Source organism: Eurytemora carolleeae, unplaced genomic scaffold (genome assembly GCF_000591075.1).
Source record: "Eurytemora carolleeae unplaced genomic scaffold, Eaff_2.0 scaffold27, whole genome shotgun sequence".
Lineage (NCBI taxonomy): Eukaryota > Metazoa > Arthropoda > Copepoda > Calanoida > Temoridae > Eurytemora > Eurytemora carolleeae.
The window spans coordinates 60,055-78,175 of NW_019396259.1; the positions used below are offsets into that span (position 1 = coordinate 60,055).

Consider the following 18,121-nt stretch of genomic DNA (forward strand, 5'->3'; position numbering starts at 1 on the left):
TTTTGACGTTTATTGGATACAAACAAACACACCCAGACAAGCTAAATTTATATAAAGATACTTTAATAATAATGAAAAAAATGTGTAATTTAGAGTCTTGATAATTGTTAAAAATGTGTTTAATGTAAAACCTTCTGCTCTGAATATATTTAACTGTGATTTTCATATTTGGAATAAAGATAAAATATCTGAAAATTACAAAACTTGTTAATCATTTATTTTGAGAAAGTAAATAAAAAATATTTACATATTGACATTGTACAGTTAATTTATATGATAAATTTGGTATTTAATATTGTATAATATTCATAATCTAAATATTTAAATTTTTGTTGAATATCATAAAGTGATGCTCTATATTTTGGTTTTGCTATTTAGGATAGGCTACTTTTCTATAAACCGCAACGAATCCTAATGGGCTTTTATTAAAAAAATCAATTAAGAATTTACAAAACCCAGCTTTGCCTGGAAACTAAACTTTTGTATAAAGGCTACCTAGTACCCACTCTGAACAAGCTAAAACATTTTTACCGAGTTCAAAATTTGAGGCCAATTGGTCAACGGTTTCATGAGTTATGATCGGACATCCAAACAAACAGACACAAAAACAAACATACAGAGATCACTATTCTATAAACAATCTTATTCTAATTAACATTATTATACAATATTTTTTATGAAACAATAATCACAAAATATCACAAATCCTGCTATTTCCAAAATGTGGTCTGCAAACTTTGTGCTTTCAAAGTACCGTAGATTTGAATTATATTGTTCAGAATCAGATTTTTTCATGGTTTTATTCAATAAACTGAAGTTTAAGCAAAGTTCTTTATATCTCTGGCATTTTTAATAGCAAACCATGGAAGACCATAATTTTGAAGGAGCAGGTTTTGGGCTATTTTTTTATTATTGTTTTTAAAAATTAGTGTTATTTAAAAAGCAGGTTACCTATAATAAATGCTAAAAGCTAATTGGAAGGTTTTTAAAGTTGTCAATCAATTTATATTATTCCGATTACCGGGTTATTTATAATACATATTTAGATCCAGACTGCAGCCTCAAAAAGTTTCATGACCTGGTCAGTTTTGAAGTGTCGCAAAGCCTTGAACTTTTATTTAACTTCTCTAACTTACCTATGTTTTTTTTTGTAGGCCTAGCATGTTCATTTTGTTTTAGCTTTTGTTTTTCAGAACTAATTGGCAAAATGTTTTATCTTTTATTATTAATATTACATTTTGAAATGACAAGTAAGCCTGGAATAAAGCTTGGTATGTAATAATGTAGGATAAGTCTAACTTTAATTGCAATTAAATGCATTTTGCGAGTAAAGAAATAAATAAACTTCAAAAGTCAAATAAAAAATAAATATAAAGATAAAAGTTTCTGGAGAAAACGTAGGGAATTATAATTGAGAAATTTGTAACATACGACTTAGACCGTAAAAAAAAAACAATTTAATTTCAAACAAATCATTCAGATATTACAACCTAAAGTCATCGATATCTTTCGCCACATTTGTATATAGTTTATATTTTATAATATTTTTAATTAATTTGTTTTGAATTTGAATATTTCTCTTGCGGCTTGCACAACTATCTAAGAATGCACCGGACCACTCACATTTTTCTAAATCAGTTTTCTAAAAAATATAAAATATTATAAAATACACTATTGATTGATATGGAAATGCCTCACCACAGAAATGCCTCAAAAAACATATACTCATAAAACTAATTTTATGTCGTCTTCTCTCATCGAATTTTCAGCATCAATTTAAGATAGGTTAGGTAGCGCCACAGGCTACGGACGGGGCCGAGCGCTGCGGATAGTACAGGCTAGGGGGCCGTGCGTTGCGGCTAAAACAGGCTTGAGAGAAGACGACATTAAATTAGTTTTATTAGTCGTTTTTTTGAGGCATTTCTGTGGTAAGGCATTTCCATAGCACCCGCTAGGATACACTACAGTTTTGGGGGAATTTGCACACTGTTCAAAATCAATGCACAGAATCCTTCATGAACAGTCAAAGGTTTAAATTGGGTAAATGGGACAATTCACTCTTTGTATGAAGGATCACTTAAAATATATTTAACACGTACAAACATTTTTTTCTAGCTGACAAACATAAAGATAACGCGGCATGGATGTCCAGTGTCCACCCCTGATAACACAAGAGAAAGTATTACACTAGAAAATCTCATCACTGTAAATGGAAAAGTTTTTCCTAGGAAAACTTTTCCTCTGCTATTTATAATTTGATGACAACGTAGTTTTTGACTTAATACATATATCTTATTTATATAGGTGTTAAAATATATGAACTTATTTTATAATTTTTTAAACTTTTCTGATTCTCATGTTTTTAAAAGATATAGATAGATATACATATAGATATATAGATAGATAGAAAGATAGACAGATATTTAGATAGAATGATTTGAAAGTATAACTATAAGAATGATCAGTATTCTACGAATAGAAGAGGGAAGAGAATACTATGTGTCTCTGGACAAACTTCACTCTATAATACCTAGGGATGGGTAAACTTCACTCTATAATACCTAGGGATGGGTAAACTTCATTCTATAATACCTAGGGATGGGTAAACTTCATTCTATAATACCTAGGGATGGGTAAACTTCACTCTATAATACCTAGGGCTGGGTAAACTTCAATCTATAATACCTCGGGATGGGTAAACTGCACTCTATAATACCTAGGGCTGGGTAAAGAAAGTCCCATTGACGAACCGAAGTTTTTTTTAAATTTACAACAACCAAAAATCCGCAAACCAGTTAAACAACTCGCAGAATTCTTGCCAGACTACATTTGTTGCATAAAACGGGCTGGGTGTGGGTCTACTCTTCACTGGGTAGCCTGACTGGACAGTATGACGGACTGCATATATAGTATATGGTTGTACCGGCACAGATCGTGCAAATTTTAGATTGGGGTGCCCGCGAAATGGTAATCCGATATTGCAAGATAATTGTTGAAGTGTTCTGCAATTAAAGATAGCAATTTCCTGTAGCATTACAGAATTGTGTTCCGCTTACTGGACTATGTTTGTAATAACTGAAATTTCGCGGAATCTCATAAAATTTCGAGAATTCTGCTAAAGTCAGTAAGATACTTTGAAACTAAACAACTCTTTTCAAAATCTCGATCACGTGTACGTCTTTATAACGCATTATTGTATTATACATATTTTGATAATTTACTTAAAAAAGGGGGCTGCCATTGCAAAATTGTGCAAATTTGATAACCCATGGATCATTTAAATGACTTTCCATATTTTTTTACGTTTCATTTTTTATATTACTTGTTTGGCCAGCCCTAGTCTGGACTGCCTGGAAAACTGGATAAACTTCTCAAACATTTCAAACTTTTTAGAATATTTTTTCCCTTCTCCAATTCTCTCTCATTATATAAGAAGGTAACCTTTCTGTTTTCAAAATAAATTCATTGCCAGAAAAAAATTTGAAGTTTTTAACCCTATCTCTGCTGGGGTACTTGAAAACCAGGATATGCTTCAAATTGACCCCCCCCCAGAAGGAATAGGGTTAAAGGGGCCTTAAAAATCTGGAATAGAAATTGAACATTTCAGCAATATAATGTGTATCTACTCAAAGTTGTTATGAAAAAAAAGCTTTACTGTTCACTTGAAAATAAGCCTTTTCAGTGAAATGAGCCATTGTACATTGGATTTTATGATCAGTGGAATATATAAACTATTGAGTCCAAAAGTCGTCTTCCTTTTCTCTTTTCTATGGGCCTTTCTATTTACTGTCAGAGATAGTTAAACATTCTTTATCTTTTCCACACTTCCAAAATTGAAAATGATCCATTAAAGTATTTAATGAGAACTATAAGTCTGGACCAAAATTGGATCTAACTCATATACATGGCTGTCCAAATAAATAAAGTTTACAATTTAAAGCCTTCATAACATTTTCTATGAATTTAAACTATCGATATTTGTCGACAAGGAAAAAATTTAGTTTTTTTTTAAATTAAAATATAAATATATTTTTCAATTTCAATTTGATCATGAACACAATTGTATGTTAAATAAAAAAGGCGATTTGGACCAAGGATGATGTAGAATCGTCTTTAATTTTCATGTTATATGGGACACCCCTGTATTTGGTCTAAATCATTGAACAGTCTGGTTTTACACCACATTTTATAGGTTTGTGCAGTGTCAGTAAATCCACCTTTATTTCTAATAAAAACTATCTAATAAGTCTAGTAAATAACATTTAAAACACTAAGTGATTGGGTTTTTAAATTAATTCTTTCCAGTATGCACACAAAAAAGCACTATAGTAAAAAAAAGGGAATAGCGAGATCTTGCATATAATAAAGCATTTTTTTGGTAATTTCATTTTGATAAATATGTGTGAAATTTTTGAATTGTTTTTTTGATAGACAATCAGACAGATCCTTTAAAAAAATCCGCAAAACTACTTTTTACTCAAAATAAGATAAGTAGCAAAACAAAAGTGCGAAAATATAATATTTAACTATTCGCAATCAACACATTTTAATAATACAATCTTTTATGTGTATTTTTCTATTACTATAATTTAGACTTTCTTCCCTAAATAAAATGAAAATGAAGAGACCAGTTCTCATAAATTTACAGTGCTCACCAAAATAAAATGGTTAACGAAGACAACTTATCAAAAATATGCAGTGTTTCCCAAAATTTAATGTTAAATGATGACGACTTTTCATATACGGAGCTTCTCGAAAAGCTGGTAAGCTATAGAAAAGTTGTCTTCCCCTACCATTTTATCATGGGGAGCACTTCATATCTATGAAAAGTTGCCAATGTTCAGTACATGCAGGACATTTCATAAAAGATATTATATAAGACATTTCCTAGATGGAAAATTTAATAGACAGGACATTTCTGAAATAAAAGAAATTGAATAGACAGAATATTTCAGAGACAAGACCTTTCACAGACAGGACTTTTTATGAAGGCATTTCACAGACAGATTATCTCATAAATAGGACATTTCATAGACAGGATATTTGATAGACAAGATATTTCACAGACAGGAAATTTCAAAGACAGGACATTTCATAGGCATGATATTGCATGGACAGGATATATCAAAGAAAGGACATTTTAAAGTACATTTCATTGACTCGATATTTCATAGAAAAGACATTTCATAGACACAACATTTCATCGAAGGACATTTCACAGACATTACATTTCCTAGATGGGAAATTGCATTACAGGACATTACATGAAAGACTTTATAAAAGACATTTCATAGACGGGAAATTTAATAGATAGTTCATTTCATAGACAAGACATTTCATAGACAGGAAATTTTAAAGAATGACAGAATATTACATAGACAGGATATTTCAGATGGGAAAAAGAAGAAATTTAATAGGCAGGATATTCCTGGAAAATATAAAAATGTCGTCTTCATTATCAAAAATCCTCGAAACAGGAATAAAGTTTTCAAAAGTAACTATCAGTTCATAAAATATAAAAAATAAATATTATGAAATATTAACTGTATACGAATGCTTTGAAAAATTATCGATAATTATTGGTTGTAATATCTGAATGATTTATTTACGATCCGAGTTGAATGTTGCAACTTTCTGAATTTGTATGGGCGCAAGGTTCTTCTTGTACCTAAAAACGTAACGTCGATCCATTCAAATTGAGAAAGTTGCAACATTCAACTCTTAATATCTTTTCAACCCCGTGCGAAGCCTCATGGCATCTCCAACTTCAGCCTTGCAATCTGAGAGAATTTATTGATTGAAATATCCACGACAATTGGAAATAGCGATCAAGAAATTCTAGTTTGTGGTTTAAACTCAATTTATTTCCTTCCGGAAAGTCATTTTCTGTAAACAAATAACACCGTAATTCAAATATATTAATTTTCAAAATTTAGAATTGGGTGCATGCATGTTAAAAAAAAGTCTGTACAACGAAAAACACAAAAGATTGAAAATGTAAATTTGTGCAAATGAAACAAAAAAATCGAAATAACACTTAATGCCAAATGCACAATGCACATTAAGGTTCCTGATTTATTTCTTCAAATATTTCAAAGAGGACATTTTCTTTTCGTTCCTTTATTCCTTTGTAGTGTTGTATTGTGTAGATCTGTTTAAAATAGAAATTACCATAATCCGTGTTGATTCCCTCCAATCTTTTTAAAATGGGAAATTTACAGGAACCCATTTCAGGATTTTATTCTGCTCCAAGTTTTCAACTGGGATTTAGAAAATTAAACATTTATTTTAACGGTGACACTTTAGGATCATTTATCTGACTATATTCATGTACGTATATTTTATTCTATTTTATGAGAAGCATTTCTTAAAAAGAAACTGAGAGCTTGGCTGCCTCAAACTCTAATTTTTTAATCTTTGCCAGATTATGTATTGGGGTGTATATCATTATTTATTTTACTTTAGCACTTTGATCGAACGCATTCATAGTTTAAAATATGGAAGGTATACAACATCAGGTTAAAAAGAGAAAAGGATTTAGAAGTTCAGAGTTTATGGAAGAGGTTCCTTTTCTTTTTTGTAATTCCACCATTTAAAATAAACAAAAAATCTACAAAATATTGACTTGTTATAATTTTAAATGCAATAAGTAAAATTTGTGCCTAAATGGTGGGTTAACATTTAAAAATGTGATACTGAATGAAGAAAAACCGGGGCGAGAAGCGCTTTGCAAGTTTGTATAAGCTAAATATTAAGAAATTAAGAAATGCTGTGGTATAGTACAGTGGTAAACGATTATACATTACAATGAAAACGACTTTTTTTTTTAGGTTTTGACAATTAGCACGCTTTTTTCGAATTACAAGTTTATATGTAATCGAAGAGAAGATCTATTAAATGACAAGTTCTCTTGACTTCTATGTTTTTGTCTATCCATGCTGTTTAACAGCTTAATTTATATCTAAATTGAATTCGAAATTCGTCTTCCTTGTATTGATATAATCGCCTACCACTGTATAAGAATCAACTAATTTCTTAATCTAAATATAAATTTGGATCATAATCAAACATCTCAAAATCTTCCCGGTAGACCCTGAAATATAATTGTAAATAAAATATTACAGAAATAACAACATTTTTATTTGAAAGAAAAAATGGATCATTTTCTGTCTTTACTTATTATTACTTATTATTGTTTACTTATTAATAAAACACCTTCTTTCAATGTGGTAATGAATATAAAACAGTTAAAGATCAATAGTTCAATGTGGTTATGAATAAAACAGTTAAAAATCAATAGTTCAAGTTAAAGATCTGCAATATTTCAATGTGGTAATGAATTAAACAGTTAAAGATCAATAGTTCAATGTGGTAATGAATTAAACAGTTAAAGTTCAATAGTTCAATGTGGTAATGAATTAAATAGTTAAAGATCAATATTTTTATTTTTATAACTTTTTTAAACCTTAATATTTCTTCTGTTAGATTAGTAGGAAGAGATCTCATATATCTTTTTGTCAATTCTCTGAAAAAAAACTAAATGTTCTTAAAACTTATAACCTAAATATTTGGTGGTGCAACTAAGGGGGGGGGGTGGGATGTCTTTTTTTAGCTTCCTGAAAAGGGGGAAGTGCCCCCCCCCCCCTCCCTCCTGTACGAAAACACCCTACTGCCCCTTAATTAAGTTATCTTTTATGATATATTTAAAAAAAAAAATTACCTTGTGTTACCACTGCTCACATGTTTTCTTATTAATGGAAGTTTTATCTAAAAAGATTTTTTTTATTTTTCACATATAATTATAAGATATATCAAACTTGTAAAAAGGTTGTAAATTATATCATAATTTACAACCTTCCTATGTGTTGCAAAAATGTGTTTCAATTTGATTGCGAAAAATGGCAATGTGCATCTAAAGATGAGTAAAAAACAGTTATCGAATGCCCAAAATGGTAATTAATTATTATGCAGCATTTTAGAACAAATTGATTTTTTTTTATTAAAATTTTTAATTATTGTGCAGCATAAATGCATTAGAAAGGATTGTTTAAGCTGTTCAAGCATTTTGACAAAATTTAATGAGATTTTTTCGAAACTTTTGTGATATTCAAAATTGTGTATACAGCCCTTTAACAAATCAGATGGAGAAATTTTGCATTCGAAATTTGTATCAGAGTGTTTGATAGGTCTAACACATCGATATAATCCCTTCTAAGTTTACTTACGTTGGATACTAACGATATTCCTTGAAGATCGTCTTTGAATGTTTCAAGTTTGAGAATGTATTTATACGGAACCTAAAAGTTAGTTTAAACGTATTGTTTATTTCAAAAAGTAGAAGTTGTTTGATTCATTTGATTTATTGGTCAATTGATTGATGATTTGATTAATGGTTAAATAATTGACTGATTGCCTTATTATTATTGATTATTATTTGATTGATGGATCAATTGATTGATCAATGACTTATTTATTCATTAATTGATTGATTGAATTATTATTTGATTGAGTGATAGATTAGCTGATTTTTTAATTGATTAATTGATTTATTGTGTGCTCGATCATTTTAATAAATCATTGATTAATTGATTGTTTACCTGATCGATTGATTTTATAACTGATTGATTTATTTATTACCTGATTATTTGATTTATTGAGGATTTGATTAATTTATAAATTCATGAACTAATTGATTATTTGAATGACTGATTGACTGATTAATTAAATGATTAACTGATTGATTGATTATCTAAATAACTGATAATCTATTAATTGAACAGAAATTGATTAATTAAGCAATCGAAGGATCTTCGATTGATTCAATGATTGTTTGATTGGTTGCAAAAAGAATAATTGATTGATTGATTTAAAAAGAATTATTGCTTGATTGTTTGATTTATTGATTGATTGATTAATTGATTGTTTGATTGATTGATTGATTAAATACCTGACAGTAGAAGCATCTTGCTACTTGAGGGAGCCAATGAACATCATAATGACACGATGAGATCGATCTAAAATCATCAGAGATTTATTACCTAAATTGAATCTTATAGCGAAGGTTGTATAATAAGTATAATAAGTTGGCTACTTTTGATGCGCTCCAATGTACGGGAAATGTCGTATCCTAAGATAGATAAATAAAAACCTCATATGGCGTTACTGATCATGGAGTCGAGGGTGACGTCATAGAGGTTTTAATCTATCTATCTTAGAAGACGACATTTCCGTACATTGGAGCGCATAAAGAGCAACCCTACTTATTATACAACCTTGGTCTCACCGCTCAAAAAAATGCAAACTGTCAAAATAATTAATAAGTTTTTGCCAGAAAAAAAGGTTTCGTCCTAGAATTTGTGAAATAGATTTTTGAAAAATCCACGAATGTTTGTAGGAAAATAAATTTTTCTTTTAGTATCCCAAGACGATATAACATTCAGCTTTTGGGGTCGCATATTTGAGAACCTTTTAGTTAATTCTTTGTTTGATATATCAGTTGCAACATTTCTCAGTTCTAATAAAAACGCAGAACTAAGACGATATTCAATCCAGAGTTTTCTGGTTCTCACTGTATGCTTACCTGCACAAAAAGGATTTGGAGTCCACAATATGTCTGACAAAAGATTCAAAATTAACATTTCCATATTTTTCAATAATTCTGTCCCTAAATATAAAAATAAAGAAAAATCTTAAAAGATCACGACTTGATTTTCTTCAGTCTAACCTAAAAAGGGGGTGTTGGCGCCCCCTGCACGGTGGGGTATTATAGGTTATCAAGGGGGGGGGGCGTTGACTGGTTTTTATCAAAATACGCCTCTTAAAATGCAATTTTAATGCATGGTGAGAATGGACAAAACGAATATATTCTGAAATTTTTTTTATAAACAAACATTGTAGCAATTGTAGCTTCCATTGTTTTATAATGATTTCAATTTATAATGATATAATATATAGATGTTGTCTTTGTTACAGGGAGCTTTTGGGAAGAAAAACATATATTTAATTTAATAGCAAAAGAAAAAAAATTCGATTCTATAAACACCCATATAAAAAAGATCTAGGCGCGTCGGCAGCACGCCATAACCTTGATTTTGTCAGAGGAGCGTGTTGAAAAATCATATTTTTAGAGTTTCCAATGAAATAGCGGGTTAAACTTCTTAACAAAAACATAAAATCTAAACAACTTTAAAAATTCTTAAGCGGCCAAACCTTATATGGCGTAAATACAAGGTTTATGGAATAAACTTATTTTGGCTGACCGCCCCCCCCCCCTGATACTCCACAGTACCCCACATCCTTCTCTCTGGTTGTATTGCTTTATAACTATAACCTAGAAATTTTTATGAAACAGAAAAATAAATCATTCCCAAGAATCTAACAATTGAATACAAAAAAGACCACCCAGCTGACCCAATTTTGAGAGGTTTAAGTCAGGCCAGAATTCTATTTTTCTTTAATTTATGACACAAAATTTTAAAATCTATAAAATGTTCAAAAAAAAATTGTTCGTAAGTAAGCATATCATTTACAATTTTGAATTCTTCTAATGAAAAAGCTTGAAGTATAATATGTTGTTTCTGAAAAAACCTTAAATTTAAGAATCCTAAATCTGTTTTGTCGACCATTTTATCCAAATATGCTGACACAAGCCTAAAAAAAATTATCCATCAGAATCGAAAAAAACTATAATGAATTTAAAAAAAAAAGAATATCTTTAACCTTCTTATAAAATGAATATCTTAACAGGATCACAGGAGAGCTCTGTGAAAGCTGTCCAGTTGTTTTATGTTATATTTAATGTACTAATGTTTGTTGATAACTGCAGTTATGATCTTTATTACTGCAGAAATATGTATGATTTGATTTAATATATGGAAAAAGTTTTTGTAACTTTTTTGACAATCATTTATCTGCAATTAGAGACATAAACTTAAACAGACTGAGAGAAGACGACTTTCACGGAATAATGAATATGTGATACTTTAACTTTCACAATTTCGTCCTTGATTTTCAAACAAATAACTTTTTAGACAAAAAAAACTTTCGATGTAAATATATGTGAATTGCTCACTTTTAAAATTTTATTTTTAGATGCTTGAAAAGTACCTTTCTAACGGATGTCGAACCATGGAGAATGAGACGGATATCTCACTTAAATCACTAAAAAAGAAATGAATTATGTCTAATAGTTAATAGTTCGATCCTTATCCGAGCTAGCTTAATGATAACAGTTATAGTTTGACCTATTATACTGAAATTGGTTTTCTCTTTTCTTTTCTTCTTTGTTTTTTATAATAAAGTTTAATAAGACAACTCTGTAAATTTTTAAATTAATGAATTATAAATGAAGACCTATGCGATTGATCGAATTTCATTCCTGGTTATGTAAAAGTAAATTGTTACTTAGATTTATGATTGAACTGGTTTCGTTGTTAACTGGGCATGTGATCCTTCAAAAGCTGGATCGCTTTGAAATTTTTAAACAGCCCCTTTAAAAAATAAACCATAACAAACTGATGCATGCCCATAGTCCAACTTTTCAAGGCCTGATCATTGACAAAAAGACTTTAATATGAGTGTAAAAAAAGTTCAAAAGATGCGTCGGAAAAATGTTGATTTTTACTTTTGATATGTGACACGGGTATAACATCCATTTTCAAGAGCATTTCAAATGAATATATTTACGATCTGTTACTTTATTAACCACTATTCACCCTACCTTATGCATCACAAAAAATTAGCAAAATTTGTTCCCAAGAATAAAGTTGAAAAAGTTAAGAAGTTTTTAATTATTAAGAAAAAACTTCAGGGGGACCTCCCCCTCGCCCAACCCCCCACAATCATCATAGGGACAGTAGGGTTAAAGTAAATACTAATATTATTGCAATATTGGTGGCTTGTTATATTGGAATATTTGGACCTTTCTTCTAAAATGTTATTCTTTTCTATTTGATATATGAACAATTATTCATCATTTTTTTGTTTTTTATTTACCTGACGTCTAGGTTTGGTGGAAGGGGAAACATATTCGGCACTTTAGCATGTAATCTTTTACTTGTAAAGCTAATATCATCTTTCTCTAGAAAAAATTTGAAATAATGAGGTGAGGTCGAATTTTTTGAGAAAGGATTTATCTACAAGCAACGCTCTTCACAGTATAACTTTTCCATTTTAAGAATAATTGTGTTAACACAAATTCGAAATATAAGGAAGACGATTTTACCGACTCCGATGCCGTTGCTTGTTTTCAAGATGCATGAATCCTTTTCCGCCCACATGTCACCCCTGCCCTTCCTTCCCCTCCCCCCCACACCTCTACACCTCCCGGCCCCTCAGTCAGAGTAGGAGAGTTGAGCTAGTAACAGCTCCGACACAAGGAGCCACTTGACTCCTTCATGATGATGATACAGATACTCAGCTAGCAGCAGGCGTGCTTACCCGAGGGTTCCCAGTTCATCATGCATTCCAGAGACAACATAATCGCTCAAATCCAGCATGATAAAGCCGCAATCTCTACCTACTAGGTTGGATAAGCCCTGTTGTTCCAGTTCCTGTTGATCTGCTCCACCAACATGAAGCTCTACAACACACCCATGAAGTGCCCACAAATATTCATCATTTATTCCTTTGTTAATTTCTGAACCAACCAATTTTAACCTTGTCCTATGCAAATATTTCAAAATAATTTCGTTTTTTAAATAAATGTTAAGAAATATCCATTTCAAATATCTTTGTTTTATTATAGTGACTTTTAAAGTCAACATTTTGAAATATGGATATCTGGGCGGGTTATATCTTGGTTGGTTGGATTTTGAAGTTTCGAATTTGTTTTACTCTTTGTTAAATTAAAACCCCATTAGTTACATTTATTTTATATTTCAAAACAATTTCGTTTTTTAAATAAATGTTAGGAAATATCCATTTCAGATATCTTTGTTTTATTTTAGTGACTTTTAAAGTCAACAAATTGATTTTTCTTACTCTAAAACCTTTCCTAAGCTTCCGGTCTCTAAATTGTCCAAATTTTCGTAAAATTCAAGATCCATCTGATTTTCGTATTCGAAAACTTGCTATTAGTAATTTTTTAATAGAAAAGATAAAAAAGCCACAAAAGCCCATCAATTTGTGTTATTATATTTCAAGGATTAATGTTAAACAACTTTCTTAAAGGCACTGTAAAGGAAAAATGAAAGGGATTCAGAAATCCATCCTATGGGTTTATAATTCCACTGGAGGGATTCAGATATCCTTCCTGGGGGGTTATAATTCCACTGGAGGGATTCAGTTATCCTTCCAAGGGGTTTATAACTCCACTGGAGGGATTCAGATATCTTTCTGAGGGTTATAATTCCACTGGAGGGATTCAGATATCTTTCCAGGAGTTTTTAATTCCACTGAAGGGATTCAGAAATTCTTCCTGGTGGTTTTTAATTCAAATGGAGGGATTCAGATATCCTTCCAAGGGGATTATAATTTCACTGGAGGGATTCAGAAATCTTTCCAGGGGGTTTATAAATCTACTGGAGGGATTGAGATATCCTTCCTATGGGTTTATAATTCCACTGGATGGATTCAAATATCCTTTCTAGGGGTTTATAATTCCACTGGAGGGATTTAGATATCTTCCAGGGGGTTTATAATTCCACTGGAGGGATATAGATATCTTTCCAGGGGGTTTATCATTCTTGTTAACCTTCCATACTTCTCATCCGTCTTTCCTTCTAGTTTATACTCATTTTTTTCATCCTGTTCAGCCTGGATATCTGAATCCCTCCAGTGGAATTATAAACCTCTTTGAAGGATAACTGAATCCCTCCAGTGGAATTATAACCCCCCAGGAAGGATATCTGAATCCCTCCAGTGGAATTATAAACCCCCAGGAAGGATATCTGAATCCCTCCAGTGGAATTATAAACCCCTTGGAAGGATATCTGAATCCCTCCAGTGGATACCAATCTCTCTTTGTCTGTTTGTGTTTTTGCTTGTACATCCGATCTTAACCCATACACCTCTTAACCGATTTGCCACAAATTTAGCTTTCGGAACTAGTTAGAAATGTTTTCAGCATGGATTATAAATCCTAAAGTAATTTGGTTTAATTTGGTTTAAGGAAACTTAGCTTCCGTGCAAAGCCGGGTTTTCAAGCCATTGTTCTAATAAAGAATTTAAAGTTAAAGCAATAGCTAGAAAATTTACTTATTAAGTCAAATTGATATTTAACGTGTGCAGTGTTTGCAATGAACAATTCCTGGATTTTTATGTAAAATCATCCTTTTTTACTGACATTCGTCTTCCTATTCCACAGTTTCAATCACGCAGAATCACAGGTCTTGTTAAGGGCTGAGTCACGATACTAGAGTTACCGATTGGTAAAAAAAACGATCTAATAAGCATGATTTTAAGAAAAAAACACAAACATATTCAATCATATATACCATTTAATGAAATTGTAACTTCTATATAAATAGTTGGCTATTTATTAAGAAAAATAACAATACGTAAAATGACGCAAAAATCTACATCTATTTCTAAATTTTAAATTAGGGAAATTTTGGGAATCATTGAGTTTATCTTACCTTCTTGTAAACTATCTGAAAGATCAAGAAATAAACTTAACCATGTTGATGTACCAACCTAAACAAAAACAATTTACAAACGCGGCAAATTTTGTAACGAGCCCGACTTTAAAGTTTCGCTGCGCTTTTACCCTTTGTTTGACATTGCTAATTCATATAACGCTTGAGCCTGTTTCAGTTTTTTTAAGAGCATGTAATATACTTTTTATTCTTTTGTTATAAAATTTGAGAAAATAATAAATAGCTTTGATGGTTTTTTTATATTTAAGTGGATCTTCAAAAATGTTAAATCAAACAAAATCCTCCAAAGTTCAGGAGAGAAAGATTTTAAACAGTGTTTATTGCACAAACCGGATACTCAATGTCACGACTGAACCCAAATAATGACTCTGAACTCTCCGCCTTAAAAAATTCAACGGAAAAGCTTTTACCTTTGCCTGTCTGCAGTACAATAGATTGTGCTTATCATCGTACATAAACTTATCGTTGTACAGTATGTAAATAAGATCAGAATGGTTCTTACAAACTTCGTGGATTAGACTTGTCCGAACAGACTAAAGAAAACAAAAAATAATTTGTGTTTTGAAATTTGGCATCAAATAGGAAAGGAACAGAACTTAGTTTTTGCCACCAACTCCGAGTTTTTATCCCCATATCTTTGCAACCCGCTGTCTTAGATCTTTGATGATTTAAAATAATTCAATACAGATTAAATAGTCTAATTTAAAATAGCAAAGGTTATGTTGCATAGATTAGGGAAGACGACTATCGGCCTCCTTAGAAGAGTTCCACAGCCAAGACTCGGATCAAGACGGAGCTTCTAGCATTTTATTACCTCGTGCAAGATATAAACAGATTGATGTAGTTCAAACCCTTGTTCTTGTTTTACGAAAATATGTATTGGTATAAGATATCGCTGTGTATTATTAGATTCCGTCCTTACGACCTCTATAAATTTGTGGCAATAACTCAGTTCCTTTATGAGTGAGATGTTGTATAGTAATTAGTTGGTCCTGCATAAACTGTTTGAAGTAGACAATTTTACCAAAGTTATGATTTAGATGGTCCAATGAACATGAAATATAGGTTTGTTCAAAGAGCAGAATATTAAACCATCAATTAGGATTTTTTGATATTTCTGGTTCGTTTTTTGATATTTCTGGTTCGTTTTTTGATATTTCTGGTTAGTTTTTTGATATTTCTGGTTCGTTTTTTTTAATTTAAAAATAAGTTATTACAGTGTTTTCTGTTTAAGTTGCTTTTATATCAAACTTTGCAATATTTTTATCTAAAGAGAAAATATAAACGAAAAACAATACAATTACGATCGTTAGAACACAATCGTTTTTTAAATTGTTTTGAATATAAATGTTGAGACTAAACAGTTTTAAAGTTTGTATGATCTCTCATATTTTTGTGGAACCGTTTAACAGTCCAAAAATCCTGAAACCGAACTGCGATCCAACACAGCAATTCTTTGTGCAATAGAGATCAATTTCACGTAACATGTTGATTTCTGACCTTGGTTTGGTTTGGAAATTTTGATGCATTCATAACAACATCAAAACCTTTACCCTAAGCATTGGTATTATGTCGTCTTCCTATTTTACTGTTTAATGGATTTCTTGAAGTGCTTTTTCTTATAAATTGTTCTTCTTATGGACCTAGGTGGATTTAAAAACTGTCCACGGCACTTTCCAGGTTTCACAAGCTAGTTATACTGGGTGTCCCACGAATCATGAGTTGGTAAATAGTTGTCTCATATGTACTATATAAGATATTAAAGACTTTTTGCAGATTATTTTGATGAGAAAATCTTATACTCAAATAAATATTTCTATTATAAATAAAATTTACTATAATGACAGCCATGTGATATTTTGTATTATTCTTTTTAGTACATCTAAAATTATTCAACAATTGTCATGTTCCATTGAACACCCTGTAGTTGATCCACATTCATAAATACCTGTGTGCGTAACCAACTCTCTAAATTAAATTCAGATAATGTGTTGGGTTTATTATTTGATCCATTGGTTTGAATATTTGATCTGTTGGACTGATCAAATGATGCTGGCTTAATGATTGATTTTGCTCTAAATTCCCCATTGATTGATTCCTCTGATTGATTTGGGACATATCTCCGAAACATTGATTCTCTACTAAAAAAAAAGATAATTTAATTATCTAAAACTTTATAATAAAAAGCACTAAAAAAACGAATATATAAAAGAATAAAAAATGCATCATTGTAAATTAAATGTTCAGGTACAGGCTGTCCCAAAAAACATTGGAATTCAGTGCCGAATTCGATATCGTTTTTGTTATGAATTAGCATTGTAATACCTATATTCAGCAGCCATAATATTATTATGTCTGCTAAAATTTATCCGCAAGATGAACAGTGAAGACGGACAAGTTTACTCTGTTTGTATACTGCAATTTTTTGTTTTACTAAGTACACCCTTATGCAGTCAAAATATAAACAAACAAAATGTGAACAAGCAGACAAAATTCTTACAGATTACAGCTTTCTCAGTAGGTATCACTATACTAAATCATAGAATTTTTTGAAATTCGTCATTGAATTCCCATGTTTATGTGAAACCCTGTAACTAAAAATTCGCTACTCTCCTTTATCATTCTGCTATTGATCTAAAGCCTACATTTTTGTAAAGCCCTTGAACAATGATTGTAAAAACATGTGCGTTATCTTAATATTAATTAAGAACAAAATGATCATGCATTGCAACCCTATATCTTGACTCAGGTTCTTTTTCTAGAGGTTGCGGGAGGGGGGTAGGTCTTTGCACTAAGATTAAGACCCCCAGCCTTTATAGGATTAATTCCTATGCTTATTAGTTAACCTTGTAGAATAAGCTTACATTGGGAACTGCATGAAATCAAGTATTGTAAGAGTTGTCCAAACCACAACCAGTAGGAACAGAATACATTCACTAAATAAATAGAAGTACTATACTGTACTGTACTGTACTGTACTGTACTGTACTGTACTGTACTGTACTGTACTGTACTGTATAGTAAGAGTTGTCCATACCACAACCAGTATTAACAGAATACATTCACTAAATAAATAGAAGTTAGCTTGTGTTTATTGTTCTAATGAGCGGATTGTTAAAAAACAGGGTGTCCCATGGACACATGACAGTTGAGATAGACGACATAAAGATCGTCTTCTTAACCCTAGTTTGAGAAGTAGAATTCTTAAAATAATTATTTTAAATACTCCTAGTCTTGGTATTTCCAAAATGTATTCTGCCAATTTTCTTTGTATTTAAGTAACAGAAGAATTTCGTTCAGATTTAGGCAACTCTGAACTTCCTAGGGGACATTTTAATCCTTAGTTTTTCAACAATTCAAGAAAGTGTTTATAAACAGCTGTATCATACAAGGCTAACCAAAAATAAAAAGAAAGGAATGACGACTTGAAAATTTTATTTGATTACACATTATTTAATTAAACGATGGAATAGGAAGATAACTGTTGTATGATTTCAAAGAATCCAATTAACATGAAACAGTAA

General features: G+C 30.9%; 1 protein-coding gene across 1 annotated transcript; it reads right to left on the reverse strand.

Moving 5' to 3' along the window:
• Positions 1–6,266: 6,266 nt before the first annotated feature.
• LOC111699530 (carbohydrate sulfotransferase 11) lies at positions 6,267–17,537 on the reverse strand. The gene is made up of 13 exons (XM_023470221.1): positions 17,462–17,537; positions 16,546–16,738; positions 15,008–15,130; positions 14,577–14,634; positions 11,995–12,079; positions 11,107–11,160; positions 10,588–10,650; positions 9,581–9,664; positions 8,948–9,014; positions 8,226–8,297; positions 7,721–7,767; positions 7,466–7,525; positions 6,267–7,093 (listed from the first exon to the last, which is right to left on the reverse strand). Exons 1-13 carry the CDS (start codon positions 17,473–17,475, stop codon positions 7,036–7,038), a joined length of 978 nt encoding a protein of 325 aa, XP_023325989.1. The 5' UTR covers positions 17,476–17,537; the 3' UTR covers positions 6,267–7,035.
• Positions 17,538–18,121: the final 584 nt, after the last annotated feature.